General features: G+C 40.0%; 1 protein-coding gene across 2 annotated transcripts; it reads left to right on the forward strand.

The window, feature by feature from the left end:
* The first annotated feature begins 1,182 nt into the window (after nucleotides 1–1,182).
* Nucleotides 1,183–15,003, forward strand: LOC139944412 (F-box and WD repeat domain containing protein 10B-like). Of its 2 annotated transcripts, none has more exons than XM_071941425.1 (10): nucleotides 1,183–1,370; nucleotides 2,397–3,019; nucleotides 5,123–5,568; nucleotides 6,403–6,638; nucleotides 7,719–7,922; nucleotides 8,296–8,429; nucleotides 8,838–8,986; nucleotides 10,035–10,222; nucleotides 10,770–10,928; nucleotides 11,645–15,003. In XM_071941425.1, the coding sequence occupies exons 2-10, from the start codon at nucleotides 2,482–2,484 to the stop codon at nucleotides 13,287–13,289; spliced, it is 3,699 nt and encodes a 1,232-aa protein (XP_071797526.1). In that variant the 5' UTR covers nucleotides 1,183–1,370; nucleotides 2,397–2,481; the 3' UTR covers nucleotides 13,290–15,003. The 2 variants fall into 2 exon arrangements, with proteins under 2 accessions (XP_071797526.1, XP_071797527.1); XM_071941426.1 differs by having other exon boundaries at nucleotides 2,402–3,019.
* Nucleotides 15,004–15,954: the final 951 nt, after the last annotated feature.

Genomic DNA, 15,954 nt, shown 5'->3' on the forward strand with positions numbered 1-15,954 from the left:
GATATTGTGTATAAAAAAGGAACAGGAGCTCCAGGGAGCTGAGAACGATGAAAGGGATTTTCATTGGCCCAATGAACAGGGCACGAATGTAAAGAGCATTGAGACGTTATAATAATAATAGTAACACAGCACTTATACGACGCGCTTTATATGTGAGAACATTCAAAGGCGCTGGTCTGAAAGGAAGAAAAAACCCAAGTTTATGAAAAGGCCTGCTGGAAAGTATATGTTTTAAGATGCCACTGGAAGAGTGAGATGTTGTGTGTTTCTATGATGTGAACAGGTTAGCTGTTCCAGAGCCGTTTGGCAATACAGGAAAAGGCCCCGTCCCCGTAGCTGGCCAAGCAGGTACGAGGATCAAAGAACCCGTTGCCTGATGTCTTCAGACCTGGTCTTACGGACCGGGGTTCAACAGCATGTTTCGGAGGTACATTGGGCCGAGGCAGAACCGTGAAGTGTCTTGAAAGTGAAGTGCGCCATGCAAGAACTAGTTATTATTACCCATCACTCCAATTCTGACACAATTTTACGAGGAATAAGGCACTGAGAGGCTGTTTGTCTGAGTAGGGAGAATCATGATAGGGCGTTCTGAACATCCAAGAAGAAAATTGATATTTGTCTTTGCCTTCGCCTTCTTCCAAAGATGTCCACTTTTAGTTATTATACAGGGGAAGAAAAGTTACATAGGGAAATGACATATTATATTAACAGGATGAGAAATAATGTAAGGGGGAAAAAAGGACACCGAGAAAAACCAGACTTTTTTTGAAAAAGATCTCAAAGAGGGAAATTAACATTAAAGAAAACTTGTTGAGAACAAAAGTTTTAGTAAGTAACCATAATATACAGAAATGATCTGGGAGGTCTTGGTGCAGCAGGGTGCCCAGGTAAACCTTAGACATTTCTTATTTAATTAAAGTTAATTTTGGTTAATTTATTTTTATTGCGATGTTTCAACTCTAGCAGGCAAACATGAGGCCATTTTCTATTCATTTTTGTTGTATCATGGATAAAAACTAGGCCAAGCCAGTATTGTTACACTAGAGGGACTAGATGAAGTTTAGTATATAATCAGCTCTTTCCTTGTCACAAGAGGGCGGGCTATAATGTCAGTGGTTGACATTGATTTAGCGCTGATATAGAGCTGAGCTGCTTAGCGTCGAATGTCTCCGTGGCGACTGCAAATCACTCATGTGTGTGTATGTGAGGACAGCAGCCGCGCCGGGGGATCCTATGTTTGTCCCCATTCTATTTTTTGATGTGCAGGCGACATGATGTATGGCTTCGTTACTTATTGATGATGATCAACATGCCCAAGTGTCAACAGACCGTCGAAGAATGTCGAGCAATCAAGTAACTGAGCCTGGATTGTAAGTTATTAATAATTAAATTTCCTTACTAAATCACTTGCAAACCTGACTATCATTATCAAAAATAAAACAAAGAAGTTTAACTTTAACTTTAACTTAAATTCAATGAATTTTCTCAAGTCACAATATCATATGAACTGTCGTGAGACTGAGCTGAGAGGAGAGGCTAAACAAGAAGACTTAGAACATGAAACAGTTACATTAAATGCAACTAAATTGTTTTCTTTTCTAAATAGTAAAACCAGTAATCAAATTCAAAAAGGGCCCTGCATTTCCTTACTTTACAATACTTTGAAAGCAGGCCTGATGGCTGTATGATGATGTGAAACTTTTGGAATGGAAGTCAGTAAAAGAATTGTAAAAAGTTGAAGTCGTGTATGCGGAAACCCGCCATATGATATTGAGTTATTTTTTGTGTTTTGTTGATGTCTACCAGGGCAAGGGTAGTAGCACAGGCTTGTGTTTTACATGTAGCTTTTTGAAAGTTAGGCCACTGTTCATGTATCCCAGGTTGGACTCCTCCGTTGCACTGATGTCCTACCACCAGGGCTAACGCAACTGTCGCTGTCTAGCTGCTTTCCTGCATTTCAGGAAGTTCTAATGTAGCCCAGATTTTAAATAATGTTTTGTCAAGATTGTAATGTTATAGTATACACATTATGGAAGCAATCACAACCTGTTCATTCGACAAATAATATCTACTGATTTGAAATTTATTGCTACATTAAGAATGGAAGACATGAACATGTTTTAGTTGCCTATTCCTAGAAGAACTATTGAGATTTGTACCGCTAAAAGTCGTTCCGCTATACGAGCTGCATAGTTCTAGAAGTAGTAGTTACAACACTAGACATGTACTTAAGGCTAAAGTACATGTCTATTGTAGTTTAGCCATTAATTAAAGGCCAGTGCTAAGGACTTGAGCCCTGGCAATGACATTGTCTGATATTAAAAGTTAAACTCTGATATTGAACATTTAAAATAAAGTACCAGTAGTGAACATTTATATTATGTTTTTGTCTTCAGTGCAGATTCAGGAACATTGAAGACGCCATCAAACATGGATACTGCTGGATATCTTGATGAGTTCTAGGAGTCACATTCAACCATCATGAAACATCCGTCCGAACATGTGGAAGAATTTGAGTATAACTTGGGGAAAGCCCCCGATCTCCGCTGTGAAAATGGCACGATCACAACAACGTGCGACAAATGCGAGAGCTGTCGGATACGCAACCATCTCACTAAGACACGTCAGTGGTTCCTACGCGCCGGAGAGAAGACGAGAAAGAATTTCATGCTGGGTATGATCCGACGCTTTCACAGCATCAACCTCCTGAGCTACATTGCAAATCTACTCCGTCCTCTCATTGGGAAGGACTTCACATATGCCCGATCCCGGACGAACCCTAGCGTCGCTGGAGATGGCGCCAGCACGGGGGACAACCGGGCGTTATGGAACTCAGAAACCGAGCAGAGAGTGACCGAATGTTGGCTCTGGTTTAAAGATGCTCGATACTGGAGTAAAACTAACTATTTATTGGGTGTGCTACAGATGTGTAATGGAGAGTTGTTGTACAGTATTGGAACGTTGGCTCGGACGATGTTGGCCGCAGAACAAAGAGCTGCTGAGGGTTACGTTCATGAAGGTATTTTCATATAAAAATGTGTGCCGTGAAAATTCCCTGCCATTACCCCTACCCTTTTACGATATAAGTAAATTTAAAAAAAATAAGCTTCATTGAATTTGTTTTGCCTTTCGAAAATATTCTCAAGTCATTGTTTTCTCCATCTTGAGTTGTTTAACTTTTAATGCAGTTTACAAATAGATGTATTGTAAGGAATTTTAGCTTGGGTGCGTTTTGCAAACTCCATGTAACTAATACTTTAAGCATTTTGCGCTTGTACAGCTAGTGCAGAAATTCATCACTTGCACAGTAACTGGAGAATGGTGACCGTTAGCGTAGAATTTAGTGGTAAGCAGAACCATGAAATTGGGCCCAGTGCCCAATCATAATAGCCTGTAAGCACAAAAACTTGCTAAAGCACAGAAAAGTTGCTTTTAAACAGAGGAACAGGTGACCACGAGCCAAAATTACATCAAGTTTACATACATTTTGTTGTGACTAGTACCCCACTCAAATATTGATCATCAAAGAAGTTTGTCTTGAAAGCACTATTTGCTGCTTAACAGCTTTTTGAAATTGGGCCCAGATCAGTAACAACCATTTGTAGCTAGATTAGTTTTAGCAGTGAGTTCTAAATCCTATTTAGTCCATCAAGGGCAAGGGGTTTTAAAAGCAAAATCATTCATGTTTAGATATATCGCACAGTCATTACTGAGGTGCTATCTGGAGGAAATCTGTGCTTGACAGCTCAGTGTATTTTTACTCAGAGTGCTGGGTGAAATTTGGTTGTTCATGGCAGGTCCACCCAGCACCACCCACCATGGCTACAGCCAGCTGGCTACAACACTGATAGCCACAAGTTACTGGCAGAGTCTTCTTATTGATTCAATCCCAAGACCCACAACCCAACCCCATTGTCCTCTTCACTCACCGCGCTAGACAGTCTATTTACCCCATGCAAATAAAAGGTCAACTCAAGAATTCCTTCTTGCTCATCCAAACCGCTGTTTTATCAACACAACTTGTTTCAGTCAACCGTGGAAAATATTTGCCATTAATGCGATCTGTTTGCAGATGGATCAGTGGGTAATTGATTCATGTAGACTCGATAATCCCTAGTGCATTAGCAGTGCCATAGAAAAACTTCTTATGCCCCTGGTTTTGTATTTGATCGGGTTGCAAGGTATTTAGTTCTCTGTTTGTTATCCTTAAGTGCGTACATTTTATATGATTGCAACCAGAAACTTTCTGTTTTGAAAAAACATCAAATGGCTTGATGGCAACAGTGCTGTTTTTTGGATTTCATCGATAAAACTTTCTCAAGTTTTTGGCGTCCCTACTTTAGTCAACTCTCGTTATAACAAGCCCATTTGGACTCTGGCAAAGTTGTACCTCATATAAAAGAACATTGTTATTAGAGGACAGCAAAACAAAGAAACACAAAGCAGAAATGAGAATCATCACTTCTTAATGAATTCTTTATAAGGAAAACCTCTTTATAAGGAAAACCTCTTTATAACAAAAGTTGACAGTACAAACAAACTGCTGATTGTGTTTTGAAGAAGAACAGCTTAATTTGCCAGCAAGTTTGGATTTCATATTCAGCAATGAAACTTACTGATTTTTTTAAGGGGTCCCTACTTTAAATGCAAACAGCTTGTTGATTTCATTTGATTATTTCAGATGTTTACTGTGCATTTCATCTTCTTCAAAACCGAGTCGTTTGAATCGCATAATGAAATGCATGAAAATTTGACAAACTAAGCTTTTACAAACTGCTTACAAACCAAAAGGACCTAATTTTTAAATTTGAAAAATAGTTAATGGCCTGACGTTTTGACCCCAGCAGAGTCTTTCTGAAAGGCTAAATCTTGTAACAACTGAAGTTTGACCTATGGAGCCATCAACAGTCTCCATGCATTTAGGATTTTTCAAAGGAACAAGTTTTTGAATGTGTCTTCATTAAAGTACATTAAGGTATAAAGTAAATAATTAAATGACTTCATTATCTGAGAGTCATCGATAACAGTTTCATTATGTCTGGCTCATATTTGTTCTTCCATCTACATTATTTAACAGTAATGGCCAACAACAATCTTATCTTTCTTCGTCTTGTTTATTCAGATTACGAAAGAGCGTCCCTTGCCGACACTGTCTACTCCTACCGCTCAGAAGCCTACCCTGAAAACGAGCTCCTTCGAACAGCAGGTCATGAATATTCAACATCTATAACCTGTCAGTCTGATTCGTCGGAGTATCTTGACTCCTCCCACATTGTTGTTGAAGATGGAGAAGATAGACTTACCATTGAGTCCTTTGAGATGTCTTCCATCGACCCGACGCTCTGCATCATGCCAACGTCTCAGTCGGCCCTGGGAGGGATTTGGCATCATCGAGACTTTGTCCGAGAGCTTCCCGTTCATCTGTCTAAGAACATCTTAAGTTATTTGGAGTATGGGGACCTGGTGAACTGTATGAATGTTAGCCGTCACTGGGCGCATATCGCTAAGGAAGTGGAGGAAGATCTAAGGATGAGGCAGCTGCTATGGGAAGAGGTTATGCTCATGCAGGTTGGTCCAGGTTTTTGATGGCTCTTGAACTTGACCTAAATGTTTTTGGTTTTTTGTTTCCTTTAATTAATGGACTCTCTTTCCAAGGACTCTCGGAAAAGTGAACTTAATCACTATAACAGCCAAGAGTACCGAGGAGAGAAGACAAAAGCCGTTTTCTTCCGAGGTTTGCATAGCGTTTAAAAGCAAGATGCGTTTGCATTGCAGTGCTGTTCCCATTTGACTTAAAGCGGCCCATATAAGTTACCATGGCTGCGTGAAAGTTTTCTATGACCTCTGTTGGACTGTTAGTTTTACATCAGGGTCGGCATAAGCTGAAAGGGAGGGCAGTTTACCTTGCGTCCCCATTGGATTTAGTTTTGTCATTCTACAGAAAAGTAAAAAAGGAACACGGCTAAAGTTTCAGTTTTAGTTGTGGGAGGAAAACCCCAGAGAAATGTCCCAGGGAAAACCTAAACTTTTACTGTGTGTGGATATAAACAGGATTAGTGTTTATTAATTTAGGTTTTTTACCCATACACCGATGTGTGTTAGCACTGTATACTCAGTACTTTCCCGAGTCCTGTGAAAAAAATATCACAGGCATGTTACTCGGGTGGGATTCGAACCCAAGACCCTTGCAATTCTAGAGCAGTGTCTTACCAACTAGACTACTGAGGTTGCCCGGTAGCTACTAGAGGCAGTTTGAATCCTATGTTTTGGCAGCGGGTACCGCAACGATAACAGAGATGTTAATTTTGCATCGGGATAAAGATTTTTTTAAATTTTTTTGTTTTACCCATACTCCGGTGAGGATTAGTGGTAATCCAATTTCTTTACTCTCTCTACCTTTAGGGATCATCTGCACAGGGTGGTAATCCAGTGTTCGCCAACTACCTAACAGTCCCAGTGCCCCGGCTGGTCGGAGAGTGTCGCAATGTAGCTCCTTCAGATCTACCTCCGATGGAAGTAGATTTCAAATCAGAGATTAATATCGGAAGTTCATACAGTGGTATAGTGACTAACGATATTCAGATTGAGGAGAGGAATGTGTATTGTGGAGCTTACAACGTCATGGTGCTGTCAGATCAGTAAGTTCTTGTTTCAATTTCATGCATAAAAAGCTAAATTGTCTGACAGGTCGACACGGGCAGGAGAACCTTTCTCAAAAGCTAATTAACTCAGTGCAAATTGGGCCCACTGTTAAGCAGCTTAGCATGCATTCTTGGCTAAGTAAGAAATGACCAGGGTATCAATGCATCAGTGGTAACTGTTGGGTATTCTGGTTTACCCCTTTTTTGCTAAGCAGTTGTTTTTTTGTGCTTAGTAAGTTTTTGTGCTCATATGCTTTAATGAAATTGGGCTCTGCCGATTTCACAAATAATATAACTAGAATAAGTATTGTCGACTAGTAACTAAAGCACAGTTTGTTGATTTGTTTAATTCATAATCATAGACCTTAAACCAATATTTGTAGAGAATAATTGGCTGTTGTCAGCTTGGTGTGGGCATTTACTTTTCGTTGTCAGGAAGATCCAAAACGAACAACAAAAAACATCAAAGAAACTCTCATATCTAAATTGTTGACATACTTTTATTGAATTGTAATCAAGAGGGGTACTTCAGACAAAAACAATTTTACACTCACTTACCAAAAATTACACAGTTTGTTTCCCGGGGTCGATTTCACAAAGAGTTAAGTTAGGATTAGTAACTCGTCCTAACTCGAGATAAGACTAGCCTTAACTCTTTGTGATTTCCACCCCAGGATCATTACCAAAGTATGACAGGCTTGGAATTTCATCTTTGAAAGAGAAAGGCCAATTTAATTTTGCAAATGGCATTTCCATCATAAAATCTTAAAGTTAATGGGAAATTTGTTAAAGGGACACAAAGGCCAAGACCAGGGGCAACACGGGCCATTGCTGTGGCCTGCTCGTTGTTCCTGGCCTGGTATGACATTTATTACTATCCGTCTTTGTTTTGCTTTGTACAAGGCATCCCAGCCTACAAGCTTTTCATTTAATGGGTCATGCCTCCATACACTTTCAGTTTTGTAAAATCTTGTTGTTTGTGTTTTTATAGTTTTGTATGGAATTTTTTAAATTTTATTTATTTGATTTGATTTGATACAATTAACAATGTTTTTTGCTCCGATTTCATTCTTTCAGGGATGATATTAACAGGGTAGTCTCCTATAACTACGGTTCGCTGGTTGCTATCGGATCGTTTGATCGTCATGTGAAATTCCTAGATGTTCTGACCGGTCATGATACAGGGCCGGTCATAACTGGACATGCCGGGTCCATCAGATGTTTGTACATCAATGACCTTAAGGATTATGTTCTCAGTGGTAGCTATGATACAAGTATTAGGTAAGAGGATTATTGTTAAACTCTTTCATGTGCCAATCAGTCCCTAGCAACTTGTTTAAATCTCTTGAGAAAGATAGTTGTTAATGAACAAATAAAGATTGTACGACCACACTGTTAATAGAATTGGAAAGAGGACTCTTGAGGGTGCTATTGTGACCTGAGACCAATTTCATAGAGCTGCTTAGCAGCCGATGTTGTGCATACTGTGCGATTTCAATTTCATAGCGCTGCTAACCATAAGCACATTAAAAGTTATGTTAATTTCCCTTGCTTACTGCACCCAAACCTATTAGAGATTATCATTACATGGTGTTCCCGCAAACCTTTGGAAATATTTAACAATTCTTTAATATTTTTCTGTTGATTTTCTTAGGTGTTGGGACGTAAAGACAGGACGATGTCTAAAGATCTTCCATGGTCACCAAGACACGATCCTGTGCCTTAATATGTCTCGTGATAGATCAGTCAGCCTAGTCGTCTCAGGAGGCAAGGATAACGTTGTCAAAGGTACGAGGCTCAAATCAACTCGATTCATCATATTTTTGACGCTCTATTTTACGTTACATGTAGCTGGTCAACAGACCTAACCAGAAGAGGATGTCCTGAAACTGTTCCGAAACATGTAAATGTCCACCATACATGTGGCTTAGTTTGATAAAGTTTTGCGCAATGAGGCATCATCTTGGTAAAGTTTCATAAATCCTGTAAGCACAAGAAAGTCTTGCTTAGCGAAAACAGGTTAGCTTTAATTTTTTGCTCAGCGAAGAAAACTGCTATGTAGTATTTGTTGCTATAAACAGCTTTATGAAATTGGGGACTGACGTCCCCAGGCGGTTAAAAGAATTTAAATGAGAGAAAAGCATATGAGTTAACATTTCTAAAACAGGAAAATTACAATTTTGTTTTTCCCTGCAGTGTGGAATTTTGACAATGGGAAATGTCTGCGGACATTTAAGCATATACACCAGGTGAATACGGTGGCCATACACGGTGATACAGTGGTCAGCGGATGTGAAGGTGGACGTGTGAAGGTGTGGAGCATTAAAGATGCATGTCTCATTAAGGTAAATTATTGTCATGTTTGGTATGTGTTGTTTACCCAGCCTCAAATTAACCCATATAACACCTACAGCAATTGCCGTGGTGCCCTGTGTTATTGCTGTGGTGCCCTTTGCAAGGTTTCAATACAAAATTTACATTTTCCCCCTAGAGGTGCCCCTTTCCAGAGGAAAATTCTTTGCCCCTTCAAGAGTGAAGTTCAAGCCCTGGGTAACAGTAAATGTACTTTGATTGAAACATTGTTTTGACTACTCTGTCTTAAAGGCAGGGTACACATTTTGTAATTGTCAAAGACCAGTGTCCTCACTTGGTTGAGGCCCAATGGTTGAGGCCTAATGGTTGAGGCCTAATGGTTGAGGCCTAATGGTTGAGGCCTAATGGTTGAGGCCTAATGGTTGAGGCCTAATGGTTGAGGCCTAATGGTTGAGGCCTAATGGTTGAGGCCTAATGGTTGAGGCCTAATGGTTGAGGCCTAATGGTTGAGGCCTAATGGTTGAGGCCTAATGGTTGAGGCCTAATGGTTGAGGCCTAATGGTTGAGGCCTAATGGTTGAGGCCTAATGGTTGAGGCCTAATGGTTGAGGCCTAATGGTTGAGGCCTAATGGTTGAGGCCTAATGGTTGAGGCCTAATGGTTGAGGCCTAATGGTTGAGGCCTAATGGTTGAGGCCTAATGGTTGAGGCCTAATGGTTGAGGCCTAATGGTTGAGGCCTAATGGTTGAGGCCTAATGGTTGAGGCCTGATGAAAATTGGAAGACACTTTGATTCTCAACAGGAAAGCCCTAAAACCTATTATTATTAATTGTTCAAACTCATGGCCATTGACATTAATCTAGCCCATTAGGCATGCTAATTTGTTCAACTTTATGTCCTATGTATACTTTGTGGGCAACAGGAAACGGAGGCACGCCTTTGATCCTGGTAATTACCTTGTTGCCCCTTGAAAAAGTTCCCTCAACTAGAAAAACTGCCCTTCCCTCACAAGAATTAAGCTTCAGGCTTGTTGCAATGCCCGTGCAGTCATTGTTAATTTTTTTTTGTTTTAACTCCCTAGACTTTGTACCAGTCCCCCAAGAACACCAACCGATTTGGATTTATCAACCCTCACACCCACCAAGGGCCTATAACCACAGTGAAGTTGGATGATTGGCACATTGTATCAGGTAGCAGAGATGGCTATGCACTGGTGTGGAGTGCAATAGGAGATCATAAGAGATGCGTAACTGCGTTAAGACATCCAAAGTAAGAACTAGAGAGACTTAATCAAGTTTAGGACATTTTACAAACAGACCCGCAAATGGCTTCTAGTGCATAAATGTTATGTGATAGAATCAATTTGCTGGTCTGTTTGTTTGTTTGTTTGTTTGGTTGATTGTTTGTTTGTTTGTTTGTTTGTTTGTTTGTTTGTTTGTTTGTTAGATGACCTTCCCATCATGGGAATATTCCTTGCTCTAGTAAATTTTTCTTTTGTTCAACCCAAAATTTCAAATAAAATTCCCTTTGTTAATTCTGCTTTCTTGATCTTGGACATTAAAGCCACTTAGTTCAAACTCTTGGCATATATGGTAGTCTTGGTTCCAAGATGCTCCAGTTGTGTACATGTAGTCATGAAAACCTAATCGCTATTTTTGTAAAAACTCAATGAACCACTCCCCACTAGAGGACGCTATAATTCCAGGAGTACACAAGTAGAGCGCCTTTGAACCAAGACTAGGCACGAGTGTGTGTCTTAACTCAAGGCCAGTCACCTTTTCTCACATATTTCCTATTCTTCTGGTTATAACTACAGAGAGGTCTTGTGTTTAGAGATGTCCTATCTACGAGTCATCACTGGGTGTGAAGATGGTAAACTACGCATCTGGAATATGTTGAGTGGTGACTGCCTTAGGGTCATGAGAGGTAACAGCAGATCTGATCCTATAGAAGATATCTACCCATGTGGAGAGAGGTCAGTTATATCTAGAGGTCATAGTTAGGTTAAAGGTCGTAGTTTGTACTCTTGTTCACACTATAGATTAGTTTTAGGCACACAGAAGGCCCTTTAAGGTGCGGTTTAAAGGGCTTGGGTACTTTTTGTAACACAAAACACAATCTTCACAAATTGATATTAAACTAACACGGTTCGAAGGTAGTAGAAAGCTTCCCTTGAAATATTACTAGCTGAGTAGCTGTAGGTTTTGAGAAATGAGTAAAACAATGTCACAAAAATAATTTCAGCATGTACAACGTATTTACCAGTATTGTTATTTAAATCTGTGGAAATTGTGTTTTGTGTCCAACGAAAGTTACTCAAACACTTTAATTGAGCTTTCTCATATAGGGGAAAAGCTAACGTGATAAATATTTCTGTTTTGAATTTGTTTATGATTTTCTTTTCAACTTATCCAATAGATTTGGAATTTTAGGAATAAATTGTTGATTCGGGAAACATATCGTTACTGTAAACAGTTTGAAATCATACCTATAGGGGACTTTTGGGACCCTAGGTGGCAGCAGACTTACAAGGTAAATCAACTGATCTGGGTTCTGTGTGCAAATGTCAGAACTACGTAAGCAATGTATATGTACCTGGTATTAGTCTGTCGCCACCTACATGACCTAGCGTTCCAAAGTCGCCCATCGAAATTACCTTAAACTAATAGGAACCCTCTAATTTTATTCCAGGCTCGTCTTACACACAGTGAACAATCTTCTTGTCTTAAACTTTGAGGATGTCCAATGGGATTACGAACAGGAGGAAAAGATTGAGCTTCTTAGGTACAAGAACCACTACGGTGATGCTCCGCTCAGAAAACACACCTACCCCTTCATCAGGGCAAAGCGCAGTGAGAGGGCAGGGGCTAGCAATCCCAAAATCATCCGCCATCACCAAGCAGCAGGTCAAGGGTCACAGTTTGGTCATAGCGCTCGCACATTACACGCCAAGAAGTTAGAGACAGCGAAGAAAATCCAGAAACAGGTTCGGGATGTTTCGTTTGCATCGAGTCTGAAAGGCAGTGTGTATCATAATGTACAGGGTTTGAAGGATGAAGCTCTCGGGAATGTAGGCCTTCCTAAGACTAAAGATGGTTCATTGGTAGACTATTCTCAGTCCTACATGAGGTCTTCAAGGCCACCAACTGCTGCTTCCAGGCCACCAACAGCCTCCTCTTCGAGGCCACTGAAGGGTTTGTCCAGAGCTGTCACTCCTCAGTCTTTGGTGGGAAGAACAAAATCACAACAAGACATCAGGGGTAGCCCAACTCTATCTCGACCGCCAACTGGGAGCCATGGAGGGTCCAGGCCACCCACTGCCTTCTCAACCAAGAGTGGGATCTTAAAAACAGCCAAGTTTGAGCTTCCATTGCGCGGACACAGTGCTCCTGTTAGGGGAAGTCATCAGAAGCAGAATGCTAATGATGCAATGACCCTCTCAGAGTCCAAAGCTCTAATCAGATCCCATCTACGTACTAAGAATGTACCAACGCCTAGGGATAAACTCTTCCTAACGATGAACTGTATTGAGAGCTCGAAGAAGAACTCTCAGCTTGTGCACAATACAACAGCAAATGCTTTAGAAATCGACTACAAGAGCCGTCCCCCTGTTAGTCCAACTCTAACACAGTTTTCAGTCGAAAGTCAGAACAGACGGCACACAGGGAGGAAGTCTGCAGCTGCCTGTCCCTCAGAAGCATCTGTCGTCACTTATTTTGAAACGCAAGAGTTTGACAAGAAGCCTCATATAAGTTTACATTCCAAAATGACACCCTCCAGCATTCCAAAAGAAACACTAACAACGCCTAAAAAGTCTGTACTTATTCGGCCGAGCTCCGGCCGTGCACCCTCAGCCAAGAGACCAGATATTATCCGTAGGAGTCACAGTGCAAGCGCTATCCTCACGTCTTCTCCCCATCCGGATCTGACAACCCAAACAGCAGCTGCAGTCCGTAAGAAAACCTCACACGGCTGGACCACTTCGCACACACAGCCTGTTGTCATTCCTCCGATGCTGATGCATGGCCTCAGTAGCATCGATCCAGGCAGTCAGTCCTCAACGAAACACCGCCGAAGCATCACTAAAATCCTTATGGGCCCCCCTGTAGAGGTCAAGGATCCATTGAAGAGTCACAAGGAGTTCCAGATTCGTACCCGAGAGCAGACGGAGCGGTACATGAATGAAGTATCGCAGATTCAAAAGAAGGATTTATTAGAAAAAGAAGGGCAAATGGAAGCGCTGCAAAGAAAATTGTGGCTTGCAAAGGCCAAAGGTCAAGTACACCAGGACTACAGCAAGAAACCAAGAGCTTTCGCTCCAGAGATACAAGAATGATCAGTTAATATTTCTTGAAAGTTCCTGTAACTGTGACGTAATACCACTGCACACCACGCCCACTCCACACAACTTTGGCTCCACTGATTCCCAGAAGCCAAGGCCTGATATTTGAGGCAAGAAGGTGATTGCCTCCATGCCCCCTGGTCGTGGCCTCGGTGCCCTAAAAAATGCTACGCTGAAATCTACATTTTCCTAATAGGGTGCCCTTTACCAAGAAGAAAATGTCTTGGTGACCTTGCACTTTCAAAAACAAAGCATACAAACCTGGAAGCCTATTAGAGTTGCAGACTTAATCACCTAGCCACTTTGGTTAACATGGTACAAGTGAGCCAACAAGTATGACTGCTTTGTTTACAAATCTCCTGTGAAATTACCATAGTATTATGAGCTGGAAGTTGCTGGAAATGCAGCAGATATGAACTTGTGCAGCATTCTGCACTTACAATTATCTTTCTCTAGTACAGAGTTAGAGCAATTTCTGTGCCAGCTGAACAAAAACTAAAACTCCTTGCTAACCGGTAAAATATGTTCGCGCTTAGTGGGATTTTTCTGTTACCATATAAGCACAAACAAGCAGAACCATAAAATTTGGTACTGGATGTACATTACGCCATAATGCCAGTTAATTTACATAATTGCTGTTTGACTTAAGTAGTTTTTCTAATGATTTATTGCAGTGCACGAAAGAAATGATAAATTTATATGTATATTTTTCTTGCCATTTTGTTTCAGCTTTAAAACCAAAGTCCTTTCACTCGAATTTGTGTGAAATGTATTTTTATTCTGAACGAAAAGTTTATTTTATATTGAGTGGTTTTCAGATATTTAAATATAAAGCTTTTTTTTTTAGTTTGATTTGATTTGAGGTTTTGGTGAATTAATATATTTGCACTTGTTTGTTCTTAATGCCATTCATTTCTTGAATGGCTAATTCATGTATGTAATGCTTTTATGCACTGACTGAATGTTTATGTGGATCAATTTAAGACCCTTGCAATGTCAAATGGCCTGTTTTTTAAAAAGTCAAATTGCAAGTAAAGAAATGAAAATAATCTAACCATGCCCGGTGTGAACATGAGTTGTTATTTAAATATTGTTTAAACCATTAGTCTTCCAAAGCTTTATCATGTTTAAAGGCAGTGGACACTATTGGTAATTACTCAAAATAGTTATTAGCATAAAACCTTTTTTGATTATGAGTAATGGGGAGAGGTTGATAGTATAAACAGTGTGAGAAACAGCTCCCTCTGAAGAAACATAGTTTTCGAGAAAGAAGTAATTTTTCATGAACTTATGAGGAATTAGGTTTGTTATTTTATGCATTTTGTTGAGATACACTGAGAAGATTGGTCTTTGACAATATTAACAATTGTGTCCATGTCTTATGAACAAAATTAGACAACGGGACAAATTTATACTTTTTGCAGGCCTGGAATTTCATCTTTGAACATGTTGAAAGGGCAACAGAACAAGAATTAAATGTGATCCTCATTTTAACCTGAGCTTGAGAGACTTATATTTGTTCAATTTTCATTAGGACTCTAATATTGGAAATCACAAGACTGTATCTGACGTTACACCCCACCTTCAAAAATCAGATTTGATTGTTTATGTACATTTTTATTTTATAAAGTATCTGATTGGGTTAACTCCAATGTTAACTGCCATTAATTTTTTTGTAAGAACTATTTCATAACAATAAAATATGAAGAGATTGTTTTATACAGTACTACTTTCTTTGAATAAACAATTGTTTTCCTTATTTTATTTAATTTCTGCCCATTTTGGACAACAGAGAAGGCTTAAAGCCATTGGACCCTTTCGGTACAGAAAAAAACAAAAAAAACATTCACAGATTTACAAATAATTTACAGGGTTTACAGAAGGTAATGGTGAAAGACTTCTCTTGAAATATTAGTCGATGAAATGCTTTACATTTTTGAGAAAACTAGGTAGAGTTGGTTCTTTAGAGATCTGCTTTCTATGTTCTACATTGCGGAGTAGATTTATTGGAGAGTACTGGAGACTTCAGTTCTGAAAAGTAACTGACTTTCTTTTAAACTACTACCTGGGTGGAGGGTATAGAAAATTGGCTGGATCTACTACTTTAGATAGAATTAACTGCACTACGATGGAGTGAGTTCATAAATTGGTCTTGATGTTTCGACTACCTTGCCCTAGTCAGGAGAGATAAGAGAGATTAAGTGGTCCTATTTATAGGGGTTCAGAGGCTTCAGTGTAGAGTCAACCACCGCTCTGACATGGGCGTCAATCTGTCTTGAAAGATGGGGGGACATCGTTAGTCATAATATTTACGGCGTGGAGCGCCCGGGCCCGCTTTAAGGCCCTGGGGAAATTTGAGGCCATAGATGCTCATTATGAGGGGTGATGCCCCCTCTCATATTGGAATTTAAAGCCATTGGACCCTTTTGGTAAACAGTGTTGTCCAAGGCCCACACTTTGTGTACCACAACTTCTATACCAAATAACAAACCTGTGAAAATTTAGGCTCAATCGGTCATCGGAGTCGGGAGAAAACAACGGAAAAACCCACCCTTGTTTCCGCGCGTTTCGCCGTGTCATGACATGTGTTTAAAATAAATACGTAGTTCTCGTTAACGAGAATTTATATTGTTTTGCTGTTTTCTCAAAAAGTAAAGCA

The sequence above is a fragment of the Asterias amurensis genome, chromosome 11 (assembly GCF_032118995.1).
Source record: "Asterias amurensis chromosome 11, ASM3211899v1".
In the NCBI taxonomy this organism is placed as follows: domain Eukaryota; kingdom Metazoa; phylum Echinodermata; class Asteroidea; order Forcipulatida; family Asteriidae; genus Asterias; species Asterias amurensis.

What these genes read in the sequence shown, in the direction of transcription:
- LOC139944412 (XM_071941425.1), top strand. Translation starts at nt 2,482, where the DNA reads ATGAAACATCCGTCCGAACATGTGGAAGAATTTGAGTATAACTTGGGG. An exon ending in CAAGGATAACGTTGTCAAAG is followed by an intron (nt 8,430 to 8,837) that starts GTACGAGGCTCA and finishes TTTTCCCTGCAG; the next exon opens with TGTGGAATTTTGACAATGGG. An exon ending in ACTGCGTTAAGACATCCAAA is followed by an intron (nt 10,223 to 10,769) that starts GTAAGAACTAGA and finishes TTATAACTACAG; the next exon opens with AGAGGTCTTGTGTTTAGAGA.